The sequence below is a fragment of the Cucumis sativus genome, chromosome 6, assembly GCF_000004075.3.
Source record: "Cucumis sativus cultivar 9930 chromosome 6, Cucumber_9930_V3, whole genome shotgun sequence".
In the NCBI taxonomy this organism is placed as follows: domain Eukaryota; kingdom Viridiplantae; phylum Streptophyta; class Magnoliopsida; order Cucurbitales; family Cucurbitaceae; genus Cucumis; species Cucumis sativus.
The window spans coordinates 17,545,959-17,563,556 of NC_026660.2; the positions used below are offsets into that span (position 1 = coordinate 17,545,959).

At 32.2% G+C, this 17,598-nt stretch overlaps 1 protein-coding gene across 1 annotated transcript; it reads left to right on the forward strand.

The window, feature by feature from the left end:
* The first annotated feature begins 2,289 nt into the window (after nt 1-2,289).
* LOC105436006 (wall-associated receptor kinase 2) lies at nt 2,290-6,935 on the forward strand. The gene is made up of 3 exons (XM_031888063.1): nt 2,290-3,180; nt 5,276-5,443; nt 5,552-6,935. The coding sequence occupies exons 1-3, from the start codon at nt 2,319-2,321 to the stop codon at nt 6,769-6,771; spliced, it is 2,250 nt and encodes a 749-aa protein (XP_031743923.1). The 5' UTR covers nt 2,290-2,318; the 3' UTR covers nt 6,772-6,935.
* Nucleotides 6,936-17,598: the final 10,663 nt, after the last annotated feature.

A 17,598-nucleotide genomic window follows, 5' to 3' on the forward strand; every position in this document is an offset into this window, starting at 1 on the left:
ATGTTTTAGTATGATAACCAATTTGTTATTGTTACTTTCCAATGGGCATGCTTTAGTTGACCAGGTTTATATGCAACCTTTCGGTTTTTTTCTTCTAATCTTTGAAATGTTAAACCTTAAGTCTTGGGTCTTAATATCAGTCTATTTCTTAAATGTGAACATGAGAAAAATCAAACTTGAGAAAAACTGTCACTACTACAAAAACAGACTCTCTTGACGTTTTTAAACTATCAATAATCGCTATTCTTGACAGTTTTAAAACCGTCCTTGAAGCTAGTGTCAAGAAAGCCAAAGTTCTTGACGGTTGATAAAAATGTCAAGAATATTGAACGTTGATGTTTTATAAACGTAAAGTATACAAATGTTCATGACAGTAAAAACCGTCAAGAGTGTGAATGTTTATGACAACTTAAAACCGTCAAGAGTATAAGTATTCATGACATTTAATAACCGTAAAAAAATTGATTGTTTATGACATTGAAAAACCGTCAAGGATGCACTTGTTTATGACATTTTAAAACCCTCAAGTATGTTATGAATTTTTTTTTAAAAAAAATTGTAATTCAATTATATTTTTTGTCTGTTATCCAATGATTCTATTTTAACACAAAACTAGTACACATATAAATAAGAACTTTCATATATAACAATAACATAGATAACATTTTTACAAAAAAACTAAGTACACTAAATCTATCGAATTTTCCCAAATGGATAAATACAAGTAAAATAGAAACTAAACCTTGGTAATATATTTTTACAAAGAAACTAAATGCAATGTATTGTCATAGATAACTAAATTACAACAAGTCTTGTCACGAATCAAACATCAATCACTTACTTGGTAGATTCATTACTATAGTAAATCAATTGGATATTAGTGCAAAACCTTGATAATCTGAAATGTGTAGATGTTCCACTTTCACACCATCAGTGTCCTCCGTTTCATCTTCTTCGCCGCCAGAATCAGCATCTCCTTCAAGTCCATTTTCAATAAACTACATATTGTACCAATATAACCATGTGGTCAAATCATTCTAAATCTCCACAAAAAAAAAAAAAAAAAAAAAAAAAAAAAAAAAAAACTGATAGATTTATCATAAGGACACTAGAAAAAAGATGTTACATGAGGAAGAACCAAACATAAATTACACTAATAGCAGACAACTCAGACAGTAAGCATAGCAAAAGACCAACAATTTTTTCAAGGTCAATGATATCCTGATCTCAAGTTTCCTTCATATATATATTCTCTCTTTTATTGTCTCACATTCAATTACTTAATCATTTGGAAACTTGTGTGTATTATTGAAAAATTAGTAATGTTTCATCGGTATATCGCTTGATCAGTGGTGAAGTTGGGCATAGGTCATTTGGCTGACATATCATTGAAATATTGCAATATCGCTTGACGTTTCAATCATACATATTGCTTGACGTTTAAAAAGCGACAAAAATGTCAAATTTACAAAACATTCTTGACGTTTTAAAACTTTAAGAATTTAATAGATATTCCTTGATGTTTTTAAAACGTCAAGAAAAAAACATATTACTTGACGTTTAATAAATGTCAAAAAATTTGAAATTTGGTTTACCTCCGCCTTTTCATAAAAATTCTTGACGTTTTATCTTTGAAACCACTCCTTTCTTAACATTTTTTTCAAAAAAACGTCAAGAAATAAAAACTACAACCATGAAGAAATGCCTTTCTTGTGGTAGTGTGTGTTATTCCATGAAGCAGACATATATAATGACTGGTAACCATTTTAGATTTTGTATATCAACAGAATAGTTGTTATTATTTATATATCTATTATTGTTGTTCTTATTTATATATCTATTATTCTTGTTCTTTTTTAAGGTATTTTATTGCTACTAGGTAGAGAGGGAACCTCATGGCCTTGGCACGACCAACAAAACAATCAAACAAACTAACCTAAAAAATAATTACCTAACATAACACACAACTATAATATACTTATTTGACTTATCTTTATGATGTTTTTATAATTCATGTGGTTTCCAATTTTAATTGTGTGCCACCTTAAAAGATTTATGACAGATTGAGTTTTGTTTGTATTAAATAAAATAATGAAACCAAATATTAACAAGCGATCCCGAGTTGAGTAATTAAAAAATTAATAAACAATGAAAACAATGTTTCTCCAAACTTTTTGTCATTTAATTTATGTGAAAGTAGAAAATGGCGACCATTGAAAACTTGAAATGTTCAACATTGAAGTCTTCCCATCATCCCAACATCTTAAATATACTTTCAGTTTCTCTCGATCTAGCTAATTTCTTAATTCAGCTTTAAGATGGAGCGTTTGAGGAAGACTCTTGTGGGTCTCACGGTGATCATCTTATTATCAACACTGGCCTCAGCAGCCTCACAAGCCAAACCTGATTGTGATGAATGGTGTGGCGACTTACGAATTCCATATCCATTTGGAGTAAAACAAGGATGTTATTTCAACCAAGCATTCTTAATTACATGTGACAAAGCCTTTAACCCTCCAAAGGCGTTTCTAAAGGACACAAACATTAGCGTTACCAATATATCACTCAATGGTGAGCTCCATATCTTGCAGCCCATAGTCCGATTTTGCAACGAGGATGTGTCATTAGTGAATCGTTCTTTTATCCCCAACACAACCAACCTTCCTGCAACGGCGACATTCCCGATTGCGGATGGCAAAAACAAGTTCATCGCCATCGGTTGCAATACGTTCGGTTTTTTCACAGGGAAGCTGAAGGGAGGTGATCAATTTCTAACTGGTTGTATTGCGGTATGTCCAAATAATAATAAGAATAATACTTGGTCGTGTTCTGGGAATGGATGTTGTAAGTTGGATATTCCAGATGGGTCGAGTGATTTGAATTTGACTGTGGCTCCAGCGTTACTTGATACTGATCGTAATTTAGTGCAGAATAAACCGTGTGGGTATGCTTTTGTGGTTGGAGAAGAAGGGTTTGAGTTTAAACAAAGTTATATTGATAATTTTGAAGATACGGAAGTTGAGGTTGTGGTTGATTGGAGTACTGAAAGTGAAATAATTGATGTTTGTAGAAAAGATACTAAAAGGAATAGTAATTTCTCTGATGATAGATCTCAATATCGTTGCCAATGTCCGGATGGTTACGAAGGAAATCCATATCTCCCTCAAGGATGTGATCAAGGTATGAATACCGTACTTTTCTCTACTAATTTTCCTTCATATCTTACCATTTCATTATTTTTTAAAAGAATTAATAATGATGGTCGTTATTATAAAGGTTAGTGAGAGACCACAGGAAAATAGATGGGAATGAAAATAAAGACTACAAAAATTGAGAGAAAATAAAAGGGGAAGTGTGAGAAAACGATATATATAGATAGATGAAGAATCGACGAATAAATAGTAAAGGGTAAAGATTAAGGACTTGGTTGATAAGCTTCTTATTTTTTCTTCTCTTTTTGTTTATCATTTCTTAAAAAATACAATAGTCGTTTTCAAATTTTAAGAAATATTTTTTAAAATTGAACAAAAATTGAGAAAATATGAAAAGTAGTTTCCTCCTAGTTATCTTTTCGTTTTATTTTATTTCAATTTTTTTGTAGTCTATTTTATTGTTTGTTTGCTAGTTGGTAGAGACATGCTTAAAATCATATTTTCCTTCATTTCTTGAGTTCAACTCCTAACATTAATTATTTTGTATTCTCTTTTTCTGCAATTTTCAAAAATAACAAATTTTATCAATGATATGTTAGTGATAATATAATTCAAAATTTTGATATAACTTGTATATATTTTAATTTATTTTACTATATTTCGAAATCCTTCTTCCCTTTTTTTCTTCTTTTATTAATTTTTCATATATGTTCAATAATTTTTCCTTCTTTTATTAATTTTTCATATATGTTTAATATTTTTTCCTTCTTTGATTAATTCTTCAGATACGTTTAATATTTTTTTTATTTTTTTATTTGTTTTTCATGCATGTTTAATATTTTTTCCTTTCTTTATTATTTTTTATATTTATATATTTAATTTAATTTTGAATTTAAATTTTTTAATATTTAATGAATGATTATTTGATTTCAATTTTCATTTTTAATTTTAAAGTTTCTTTTCTATTTTGCTACATTTATTTACTTTTCGTATTTACATCTTTAATTCAATTTTAAAAAAATTTAAAACCGTTGAATATTTAAATTTATATATTATTTTGATCTTTCAAATTTAGATATTTAATATGTTTGTTTAAATATTTTCTCAATTGTCAATTTTAAATTTTGCAATAGACATGTTTATATGTTATTTTAAATTTAAATTTATTATTTTTAGTTCCATCTAAATTAGTTAGAATTTTATCTTGTATAATTTTTTTACTAACATATTCATTTTGGTTATTTTTAGGAATTTACAATCCTATTATTTATAAAGTTGAATAAGAATCAACATCATTTAAGACAATGATTGAGTGAGAAATTGTATTTCAAATCAAAATTTGTATTGTAACTTGTTATTAATTTTAATTTTGCAACAAGGATTTATGTATATTTGAAAATGTTCAGGTTGTATAACTACTCTTTTATATTTTAATGAATTCTATATACTAGAAAAATAATGGAAAATGTTATGAAAAATAACACAAACAACGAGAAACAAAAAATAATTATCAAACAAAATTATGCTTTTAGTTCAATTTACAAGAACAATAAACATAAATAGTTATCGACATAGTTTTGTTTCTTGTTTTTTTTTTAAAAAAAGAAAGAAACAAGGAACGAAAAACAAGAAACAAGAAACAAAATACATAATTATTAAACATGCCCTTAATAATCAAGTGCATGTAATGAATTTTTATGACCATGAATATTTATCAAAGTTTTAAAGGTTAATTAGAGCAATGCTAGGCAAGAAAATGATTTCGATGCATCGACAGATTTAGAATAGGTGATCTGGAGGGCTCGAGCCTCTGTCAATTTTATATTTTATATATATGTATATATAAATTATAATATATACTAATCACTAATCACTAACTCAGTGGTGAAACAAGCTTTCAGCTCATTGTATACTCAAAGTTAAGTTTCACTTCTAAATTTTTTTTCAATATCATTTTCGGTGAATTATAAAGTTTTGTCAATAAATAGTAAGCCCTAAGTTTGTCGGTGTCTATATAGATGAAAAGGAAAAAGAAATTATATATAGGAAGATTAATTTGGTAATGGAAGTGTTAATGTTTGTAATGACTTTATTGTTAAATTTAATTTTGTGGATTTGTTTAGATATAAATGAATGCGAGCATAAAGAGCTGAATGACTGCACGCACGAATGCATTAACACAAATGGAAGCTATACTTGCAAATGTCCTAAAAACTATAAAGGAGATGGAAGACGAGGGGAAGATGGACACGGCTGCACTCGAGATTCCAAGGCTATTCCCATCATAATCGGTATGTTTTTATGTTCTCTAATACTTATCAAATCTTTTTGTATGCTTTAATTCTCCATATATATGCTTTGAATATAAATAATGATATACGTACCCAAGCAAAATGTAGGAATTGGAGTAGGGTTCACTGTTTTAGTAATTGCTAGCACATGGATATTCTTGGGTTACAAAAAGTGGAAGTTCATCAAAAGGAAAGAGAAATTTTTTAAAGAAAATGGAGGTTTCATACTTCAACAACAACTTTCTCAATGGCAATCCTCCCCAAATGAAATGGTCAGAATTTTCACCAAAGAAGAATTGGAGAAGGCCACAAACAACTACGACCATAGCACTATTGTTGGCAAAGGTGGGTACGGTACTGTTTACAAAGGAGTCTTAGAAGATGGCTTGGCAGTGGCAATCAAGAAATCGAAACTTATAGACCAATCCCAAACTGATCAATTCATTAATGAAGTTATTGTTTTGTCTCAAATCAACCATCGCAACGTGGTCAGACTCTTGGGATGTTGTTTAGAGACACAAGTCCCGTTGTTGGTGTATGAGTTTGTAACCAATGGCACCCTCTTTGAACACATCCATGACAAAACCAAGCATGCTTCACTTTCGTGGGAAGCCCGCTTAAAAATAGCATTGGAGACTGCAGGTGTGCTTTCGTATTTACATTCGTCAGCTTCCACTCCAATTATTCATAGAGATGTCAAGACGACCAACATACTTTTAGATAATAATTACACTGCAAAGGTATCCGATTTTGGAGCGTCAAAGTTGGTTCCAATGGATCAAACACAAGTATCCACGTTGGTACAAGGGACATTAGGGTATTTAGACCCAGAGTACTTATTGACAAGCGAGTTGACAGAGAAGAGCGACGTTTATAGTTTTGGAATAGTGTTGTTAGAGCTTATAACTGGGAAGAAAGCGGTGAGTTTTGATGGGCCAGAAGAGGAGAGGAACCTAGCAATGTATGTGCTTTGTGCAATGAAAGAAGATCGGTTGGAAGAAGTTGTGGAGAAAGCGATGATGGTGAAAGAGGCAAGTTTTGAGGAAGCTGTTAAACAAGTGGCTAAGGTAGCAATGAAATGCTTGAGAATTAAAGGGGAAGAGCGGCCCAGCATGAAAGAAGTGGCTATGGAGTTGGAGGGAGTGCGATCAATGCAAGTTCAACATTCATGGGCTAATAATAATGATTCGTCCAACTATGAGGAAACGATATGTTTATTGGATGTGGAAGCTTCAGACTCGAACAATTTTGCTTCGCGTGGCACTACGAGTATCGTTGGGGATAGCATAAAAGCTTCAATTTTGCCGCACATTCACCATGGAAGATGATTTTATATCTTATTTATATACATACTTCCTTAAATATAAAGAGCAGAATTTTCGTATAGAATTTAGATTTATAAGTTAGATTATATGTATATGCTACATTATTCTGAAACTTGATATATATTATTGTTGTATAATGCTTAACGGGTTGATTTATATTTCGTTTATGAATGCTTTTGGGAGACCAAAATGCAACTTTAGAAAATTTTAACCATTTTTAGATGTTCGGTAAAATAGATGGTTCCTTAATTTTTTAAAATAACTTTTTTTTTCTAATTTATCATATCAATTAACAAGTGTTTTAAACTAAAATCTCATCCTTTTATATCCCTTCAAAAGAAGAGTATCTTCACAATAGCTAAAAGTTGTTAAATTAAAATTTCTCGAGTAGTGTTACACACCACCCCACAAAATGTCCTTATCCTCGCGTTGTGGCACTCGAACACGACTTGAGGAGCCTTGACGTCTGTTAGCAAAACACCATAACACTCGATTTTAAACCTTTGAACCTTGAACTTTACACTTAAAGCTTAGCTCGAACTAGGACTCTTAAAACTACTAAGCGATAAGGGAAAAACAACAACGCAAGATAAATAAACGAACTCTTTATTAACTTAATAACATCCGTTGAAGATGCATAATACATTCTTTCTTGAATAGAAAGATTTATAACAAACTTCAAACTTCGAACGTGTAGCATAGCTTCTTCAAATTCAAACTTTAGAACACACCTGGCTCTCGCCTTAACACGTAGCAGCTCACCTTACTCTTATCAACTTGACCTCAACGCCTTTGTAGGTAGCTTAGTGGGTAACTGTGCTTGTCAGCCCAACCCCCCTTCCAACCTTAGTTCAGATCTTACTTGTGTAGCCTTTTTTTTAGCCGTCAATAAATTTTATGAATCTACTACTACTTGTAACCTGGAAAAGGAAAACTTAAAACATAGATCAATTACACAATGAGTGAGGTTTTAAAAATCATTTTTGGGACATAAAAATGAATCACATAAGTTCATTTTCATAAACAAGCTCACAACGCCTCTTTCAAAACATATACACACACATTAACTTCTACTTATTTCTTTTACCCAAGAACATGAACTATTCACATGCATAAACTACTGCGATTTCTCATATCCTTCCAGAATTTTCTAATTCAGGTGGTTAACTCAATACACTACCTGTCAAGTATTGGTCCACTTGACGCTTTTCAATGTATCAAGTAATCCAGTGCCAAGAATAAAGATTAAGTTTATGAGATTAGTTGACATTTTTTATGTGTAAAAAATTGTTTTCTTAACATGTTTTACACATCAAGAATGTGTTTATACTTAACATGTTTTACGTGTCAATAACTTGTTTAAAACAGGTCAAATTTTGTTTATTATTTACAAGACTTTTTTCTTCAAATGAAAAGTTGTACCGTTATATTGACCCAAGACTTGTTTATGTGTATTCTTAACATGTTTTACACAGTTATATTGCACCACCTGTTTTGAAGCACAAATTTGCTAGGGCACTTGCAAATATAGAAAAAAAAAATTATGATAATATGACCCATATCACTACATTTTCTAAATTGTAAAAGTATAAAATTTAAAATTAATAATCATATGATAGCCCTATGATATCACTAATTACTTATCATATTTGTCATAGTCACAATATGCAAAAAATAGGTGTCATAGGCTATATTTTTCTAAATTTTTGGCATCTGATGCAATTTCTCATTTGTTAAACTACGCATATTAATTGAACAATTGAATCAATTCAAACTTTCCATCAAAGAACTAATATGGTAACAATTTGCATATATCACTTAACCATCCATATAGTTGGTCATTACATATACTTAAATACAATAGTCCAAACTTCTACCACATGAAAAATCTTAAAGTCTGTCACATGTAAATATACGAGGAAAAGTTAACATTTGGTCTATGCTCAGGATTCTTTCGTAACATGCCCTTAATAAGTGTCTTCCTCATGTAGAAAAGAGTAATGGTTTTAATATTAGACTGCACAAGAACTAAAGAATTAAGTCGTCTCAATTTACGAAGTTAGTTCTTCAGGCATATTATTTTTTCGTTAAGAAAATACATATGCTAGCGAATAATGTGCCGCTATAGTCATAAATGCAAAATAATAAATGAACATTTCAGAAATCTAAAATAGCAAACTCCATCCTCTTGTTAATAAAAGTTGTTCATAATTTAGGAAACAAGAAACCTAAAGTGGGATTGATTAATGAACAGGTTGCTAAAAAACTAAGGAACCCATGCAAAAAAGAAAAACTGAAAAAAGAAAGAAAGAAAAAAAACTTGGTAATCAGATCTTTAATTTCAACCAGGACACTTTTTGTGAGTTTGGACACTGTATACCTTTGTAAATAATATCATTATTTTCAATGAATGCTTGGTTTGCTACAAAATAAATAAATTCTAAGGATATTTGATTTTTCAAAACATCATATCATAATGCAATAAACTTGATTAAACTGTAGTTTTAGACTTACAAGGATGGAGAATAGCAGGATGGCAAGGGACCAAAGGATGAGCGATTAATTTTACTAATGAGTCATGTCATATCATGAAAATAGTTATCCAATGTCAAAGTAATCATTTATTAAGAAGATAAATGCCTTTAGCTTAAGCATCATATGCATAAATGAGACTTTAAAGCCCACCAAGTTTTGGAGGATGCATAAAAGCCCTAAAATCCCTCAAACCAAAATTTAAATATAATTAGTGAAAATACACCAACTCTTACACAAGCTTAAAATATTGGGCAATGTGTGGCCATCTCATACTCCACAAATATAAACCCTGCCCAAACGAAACTATATTAAGCAATTGAAAGAGAAAGATTAAAGTTGTGGAGTTGAGACCATAGTTTCTTGGTTCCATGAATAATTTAGACGTTGAGTTTTTGGAGTGATTCACATCAAGTATGCAAAAAAATAGTATACACGATGGAAAAATAACATAAATTACATTTAAATATTGGGTGATGTGCGGCCATCTCATACATAATACCGAATGAAAAAAATAATTTTGCTTTTGATGTAGTGGTTGTGCCCCTCTGCACAACCCCTTGGTTGTGAGTTTAAATCTCATCTACTACAATTATTTTTACGAAATAGTTTTTTTTTCCAAATATCAATAATTTTTTTCCTCAATATCAAATTTCTTACTCAATTATTATAAAATAGATTTATTATAAACGTCAATCAATTTCTTTTCCCAAATATCAATAATTTTCTTCCCAAATATCAATAATTTTCTTTTCCTAAATATCAAATTTCTTCATGATTTCCTAAAAGGAAGATATCAAATTTCTTCCTAAATTTCAACGATTTTGCAAAAGGAAGATAATTTGATTTCCTAAAAGGAAGACAATTTTTTAAAAAGAGAAAAAAAAACTCATATATAACCCTAACTTATTTCCTAGACCGATGATCCAAACTTTCACTCCAAAATCGGTGATCCAAACTTTCACTCCATCAACAATATTTCATGAAAAATATATTGTTCTTTTTTCTTTTATGCAAATTTTTAATTCACATATTTACATTAAAAATAAATCATGTGAAAATTGCCAGTCTTTTTTTATTGCTACAAATGTAGTGAATGTTATTGAACATCAGTGAAACGTCGAGATATTTTTTTAACATTTTTAGTGTGTTTATCATATAGTGTCTGATGCCCCTGTTCACACGAGATTTCGAAGAAATGTATTTCGTGGAATTGAAATTTGCATATTGATCAATATTGTGAATACAATCTCTAGTATTTACTCATTTGATGCTTTCTCTCTAATACAAGATAAAAACTTTAGAACTTCTTGGTCTTCGGTCTTTAGGATATTGTAGTTGCAAGTCTATTTGAGCTTCAGTCTTTTGGAATTCAAGAAAAGTTTGATCTTCCAAGTCTTCAATCTTTCAGAAGATGATGATCTTGAAACTGATAAGAACTTTCACGTCTTGAGAGCTTTATAGAAGTTTGAATCTTCAATTCTTCAGTATTTCAGAGCTTCGATTCTTCATTCAACCAAATACCCCCTCAAATGAATGACAAAGGTCTCTATTTATAGAGAAATTTTGTGGCCTTTAGGTGGGCTTTGGCCCATTTGCTTGTTGGGCTTGGACTTTGACCAATTTGTCTGTTGGGCTTAGGCTTGGGCCCATTTGCCTTATTGGGCTTGAGTCCATATGCTTGTTGAGCTTGGACTTGACTAATCTGCTTATTGGACTTGAATTTGGTTGGATTGAGTAAACTTAATTATCAAAATCCAATAAAATATAATTATCGAATATTTGTTGTGATGATGTGGCAGAATTTAATTGGCCGAAATTTCGTGCTCAACAAATGTCCCCTTTCGAGATTAGTGCACGTGTATGGGTGGACGAGTCTCAAAAACGATAAGCTGAAACAAAAAATACTAAGTGATTTGTTCTTGACTATGATTTCAGTTAATATGACAAATTAATCACACTATGCATAAGTGTGGTTAAAATGCTATATGAAGTTTTGGTGAATTTTGAATTCAATTCACAATTTTTATTTATATATATTTTATATATATATATAAATCGTTTGGAATATGGCCAAGATATTTTTGTTTTTTACCAATGACTTTAATGAGATAATTGTGGCTTGAAATTGAGAAAATTGAAATATTGCCAAACTCATCGATTTAAGTCCAAAGTTTTGATTTTTTTTTTTTTTTTTGCACAATCTTTTAATTTGAATTTGTAGCAAAACTTGTGCTACTGAAAGATGAATTGCTCCCAAATTTAAATTTTGAATTTTTTTTATTTTACTTAATTTGAAATTGAAATAAATTTATGCTTTGGAATAAAGTTTAAAATTTTCAAACAGAATAAAAAGCAAAATTATTTGGAGAAAGTAAATTTTTTTTCTTCAATTATGTATTTAGTTAGGAGAATTTTATTTAAAAGAAACATTTTATTTATTGAAATAATTTGTTATTATATATAATATATATATATATATATATATATATATATATATATATATATATATATATATATAAAAATAAAGAAAAATATTAGGACTCAATCCCAACTCCTAACTCAATCTCAACTCTTAAGATTTGTTGTTTGTTGAGAAGTAGGAGAAGTTGGAGATTGATGCATTTCTTACCCTATAAATAGAGAACAAAGTTGAGAGCAAAAATCATTCCCTTCTTCATCATCACTTTTTGGCTCTTCAAAAGTTTTTCGAATTCTTTTTTTTTTTTTGAATGGTAGCAGCTTAAAGAAAAGAAGATTTTTTTTTTAATTCAAGTTATTTTCACTTTACTACTTTTTTATATGTATTTTCTTTCCTTTTTTCATTTTCTTTTTCCTTTTGTTTATTTTCTTTTTTTAAACTGACTTTCACTTTGACCTTTTTTTTTCCTCATTCCTTGAAGGCTCTATGCAAGCATCTTGGCTTCATGGGTTTGTACATGATAGATGATGCAACTCTATCATGGCGTCCATTGTTTCTTCGGCTTCTACTTCTTGGGTTTGTACATGATAGACGATGCAACTCTATCATGGCGCCCACTGCTGCTGCGACTTATTGGGTTTGTACATGATAGACGATGCAACTCTATCATGGCTCCCACTGCTGCTGCGACTTCTTGGGTTTGTACATGATAGACGATGCAACTCTATCATGGCTCCCATTGCTGCTGTGACTTATTGGGTTTGTACATGATAGACGATGCAACTCTATCACGACGCCCACTACTGCTGCTACTTTTTGGGTTTGTACATGATAGACGATGCAACTCTATCATGACGTCCATTGCTGCTATGACTTCTTGGGTTTGTACATGATAGACGATGCAACTCTATCATGGTGCTCACTGCTTCTTCGACTTTTTGGGTTTGTACATGATAGACGATCCAACTCTATCATGGTGCCCACTACTTCTTCAACTTTTTTTGGTTTATACATGATAAACGATCCAACTCTATCATGGCGGCCACTGCTACTGCAACTTCTTAGGTTTGTACATGATAGACGATGCAACTCTATCATGACGCTCATTGCTGCTGTAACACATCGAAGAAGATGAAGATAAATCCTCCTGACTGCAACATATGTGAGAATGAAGATGATGATAGTTGCTGCAACACATCAAAGATGCAGTTGATGACGGTTGCTACAACAGATCAAAGATGCAAATGAAGACGGATGCTGCAACACATCGAAGAAGATGGAGATAAATCCTCTTGGCTGCAATACATCGAAGAAGATGAAGATGAATCCTCTCGACTGCAACATATGTGAGAATGAATATGAATTCTCTCGGCTGTAACACCTGTGAGAAAATGAAGATGATGACAGCTGTTGTAACGCGTCGAAGATGCAGATGATGACGACTGCTACAACACGTCAAAGAAGGTGGAGATGAATCCTCTCAGCTGCCACATATGTGAGATTCGATGCAGATGATGACGACTGCTACAACACGTCAAAGAAGGTGGAGATGAATCCTCTCAGCTGCCACATATGTGAGAAGATGAAGATCTTCTCGACTGTAACACGTGGAAAGATGAAAGATGAGGACAGCTGCTGCAACACGTCGAAGAAGCAGATGATGACAACTGTTGGAACACGTGAGACAAGAAGAAGATACTCCACTCTCAGCCACAACAGTTGAGAGAAAAGCTAGAGCTTGCTAATTTGACTTTGCCCCCTTTCTTTTCTGTTGTAACTCCTCATGAATTTCATTCTCTATTGAGATTACATCATCGCAGTGAAACATAATACCTTTTTTTTTCTTTCGACTGAACTCAAAGTAAACTTTAAGTTGCCTACGTACCCTTTTTATAACATAGAGATCAAGTCATAACATAGTTCAATTGAGTTTTTTTTTTTTTTTCTTTCATTCACCTTTAAGCTCTTGTGGACTAGGAGCATCATGCAGTTTAGGCTCTTGCGATAAGGAGCTTTTCACATTTAACAAATATTTTCATCAAAAATTTGTTCACCTTTTTCATTTGCAGAATTAGTGAATATAATAATTTTTGGCTTCACGATCAAGGGACCTTCTGTGTTTATGTCAACAAATAACTTCCTCTTCATGCGTGATGAGACACAACTGCGTATCTTCTCGCCATTATTTTCTTCATGAAGTGATTTTACCTTCAAAGTTTTCATCTCTTTTTCATGTTGATCACTTGTCATATTTAGTCTATCAAAAACAGATGTTGAAGGTTGATATTTCTTTGATGTGGAGATACTTAGCCTTTTGAAAGCTAAAGTTTGAGTGGAAGTAGATGTTAAACATTGGTTTTCTTCTTCTTTCATGGTCATACTCAATCTTCGAAAGACTGAAGATCGAGTAGTTAAAGGCTTGATATGATCAAAGACAGAAGTCTTTTGCTTAATTTCATTTTAATTTTCGATTTCTTCAGAAGATGCATAATTGTTGTCGACTTCTGTTATACTGACAACATGACATGCAATTACTTCTAATATTTCCTTGGGATGAACATCAAGGAAGCTTTTTAGGAGGAATTTCCTCAAAGTTATCGACCGTCGAGGCCGACAGAAGTCCTCGTTTTTTTCTTTCACAGGCTTAGGCTTCCACATCTTCTTGTTTATTTTTTCCTTCATTTTTTGGGAGATGCGTTCTTTTGCATGCTTTTGACGAAATGACGACTCCTTTTGAATGAAATTTGGTTGTCTTTCTTTTCGATGAGTCACAACTATCCATCCTTCGTCATCATCTTTAACATGCTCTTCTTTGTTTTGGGAGTTTGTCGTCACGTTCCTTTGTTGGAATTGGACAAATGTAGGTCCAAACGTCCCAAACTGAATTAAGCTTTTCCTTTGATCATAATTTGTGTTGATGGTGGAACACTTGAAGTCATCTCGACCGCAACATGATTCGTCTCAGCTAATTCATCAATATCTAGCTCGATCTTCTTCTCACGAGCTAACTTTAGAATCAACTCTTTTAACATGAAACACTTTCCAACAGGGTGACTAATGACCTGATGATACTTACCGTATTTAGGATCATTTGCTTTTCCTGCTTGTTCCGGTCGTTTGCATTCTGGCAGTTGAATAAGTTTCTTATCTAGAAGTTGCTTTAACATGTCTGCAACATCAGAGTCAGGAAATGGATAAACTTTTTCCTGTCTTTCTTTAAGAGTTGAGCGTTGTTTTTCCCCGCTATCACGCTTTCCTTCAATTTTTGTTTCTTTTTCTTTTAGAGAAATATTTCAAAGGGGTTGCATGAACAACCATAGACTCGTTTATGACACTATTTACAATCATTTTAGTGTCATCAATTTCATTCTTGTCACTTCTAATTTTTGGAACCAAGAAATCTTTTGCTCCTTTGCGTGTGATACTTAGTTCCATATCATGGGCACGAGTCGCCAACTCTTCAAACGTGCGTGGTTTTATCCCCTGCAAAATATAGAGAAGTTCCCAATGCATGCCTTGGGTGCACATCTCAACTGCAGAAATTTCTATGAGCTTGTCTTTGCAATCCAAGCTTAGAGCTCTCCATCGGTTTATGTAGTCGATGACTGGCTCCCCCTTCCGTTGTTTGGTGTTTGTCAACTCCATCATGCTGACGATACATCAGGTGCTGTAGAAGCGATTGAGAAAGTCACCCTCAAGCTGCTCCCAACTGTCAATGGATTCATGTTCCAGGTCGATGTACCAGTCGAAGGCGTTTTCTTTTAGAGTTCGAACGAACTGTTTTACCAACAAATCTCCTCTCGCACCAGCAATTTCACATGTTTCAATGAAGTGAACAACATGTTGTCTTGGGTTACCCTTTCCATCAAACTATTGGAACTTGGGTGGTTGGTATCCATTCGGCATTCTAAGATTGTCGATCCTCTTCGTATATGGTTTGGAATACAAAGAGAGAGTTTGAGCAGGTCCACCGTATTGAGTTTTGATGGAGTTTGCAATCATTTCCTGTAACTACTGAACAAACAGCGATGCAATTGAAGTCAAATTTTGTGGATGACTTTCCTGCATAATTGTCTTCCCTTTGTCAGTATTTTTTACAGTATGTGTATGGCTTGATTCAGCAGTATCACGACGTTCGATGTGATTCTTGAGAGATGCAATCTCATTATCCTTTTCTTCAACGACCTTCATGAGTATGTTGATCTTCCTTTCCAGCTCAGCCATTATGTCTTCATTTGTATCCACGCCAGTCACCATAACTGACATGATATTTGGATGAGGCATCTCCTCATTCGAGCATTCACATGAGGAAATTTGTTCGTCAATCAAAGGATTTTCTTTTATTATAATTCCACCTTTTGGTGGTTTGGACAGTTGTCCCAAATGTTCTTTGCGGCCTCAAATGATGGCATTTCCTAAGATGATTGAGGCTTCCTTGAGCGGCCACGAGTATTTGACTGCTTACCGATGTCACTTGGAGCTTTGGAAGTATTGCCTTGAGATGTCATGATATCTTTAGATGTTCTTAAAAGAGAAAGAGATGAAAGGTAGAGATTGTCCCACTGGGCGTGCCAAACTGTTCACACGAGATTTCGAAGAAATGTATTTCGTGGAATTGAAATTTGCATACTGATGAATATTGTGAATACAATCTCTAGTATTTACTCATTTGATGCTTTCTCTCGAATACAAGATAAAAACTTTAGAACTTCTTGGTCTTCGGTCTTTAGGATGTTGTAGTTGCAAGTCTATTTGAGCTTCAGTCTTCTGGAATTCAAGGAAAGTTTGATTTTCCAAGTCTTCAATCTTTCAGAAGATGATAATCTTGAAGCTGATAAGAACTTGCACGTCTTGAGAGCTTTATAGAAGTTTGAATCTTCAATTCTTCAGTACATCAGAGTTTCGATTCTTCATTCAACCAAAGACCCCCTCAAATGAATGACAAAGGTCTCTATTTATATAGAAATTTTGTGGCCTTTAGGTGGGCTTTGGCCCATTTGCTTGTTAGGCTTGGACTTTGACCAATTTGTCTGTTGGGCTTAGGCTTGGGCCCATTTACCTTATTGGGCTTGGGTTCATCTGCTTGTTGAGCTTGAACTTGACTAATCTGCTTATTGGACTTGAATTTGGTTGGATTAAGTAAACTTAATTATCAAAATCCAATAAAATATAATTATCGAATATTTGTTGTGATGGTGTGGCAGAATTTAATTGGCTGAAATTTCTTGCTCAACAGCCTCTATGTAAAATTTCTGGATCCCCAACTGTGTATCGCTGATAGACTCGTATGATCTATCAGTGATAGACCAATATTTACAACATGGTTTATCGATGATAGACTTCTATCATTGATAGAATTTGACAAATTTTGTTATATTTGCAATTTTTTAAAATGTTGCTATATACTTAATTATATTGAATCTAATTGCTAAATTTGAAACTATCTCTTTTTATATTTATCATTGTGGGTCTATGGATTTTTTTCGTTTTCGAAATTGTTCTATACAAAGTAAATATTTTACCGGTTTGTTACATTTTTTAAAAAAAGCCTATTAATAATGTTATTATCAACATAAATGTCTTTTAAAGAATAAAAATAAAAGATACATAATTTTATAACTGTGTATATTATACTGAAGTTATTGCAAATGAAGTTAGATTGTAAAGTCATAAAAACTTATCTTGATTTTCCTAATAAAAAACCAAAATATTTAAACCAATTTTTTGTATCAGTTTTATTAAAAAAAAAAAAAAACCAAAGCAATAGACATACATGTTTTTTATTGGGGTTTTTTAAAAAATATAGAAATGCGACAAAATATTTGCACTATATAGAACTAATTCAAAAAAACAAAAAAATATTCATAGATCTACAA

Bases quoted from the DNA above. Each gene is read 5' to 3' on its own strand.
- LOC105436006 (XM_031888063.1), top strand. From the start codon at position 2,319: ATGGAGCGTTTGAGGAAGACTCTTGTGGGTCTCACGGTGATCATCTTA. The intron at 3,181-5,275 runs GTATGAATACCG...GGATTTGTTTAG, and splicing joins CCCTCAAGGATGTGATCAAG to ATATAAATGAATGCGAGCAT. The intron at 5,444-5,551 runs GTATGTTTTTAT...AGCAAAATGTAG, and splicing joins GGCTATTCCCATCATAATCG to GAATTGGAGTAGGGTTCACT.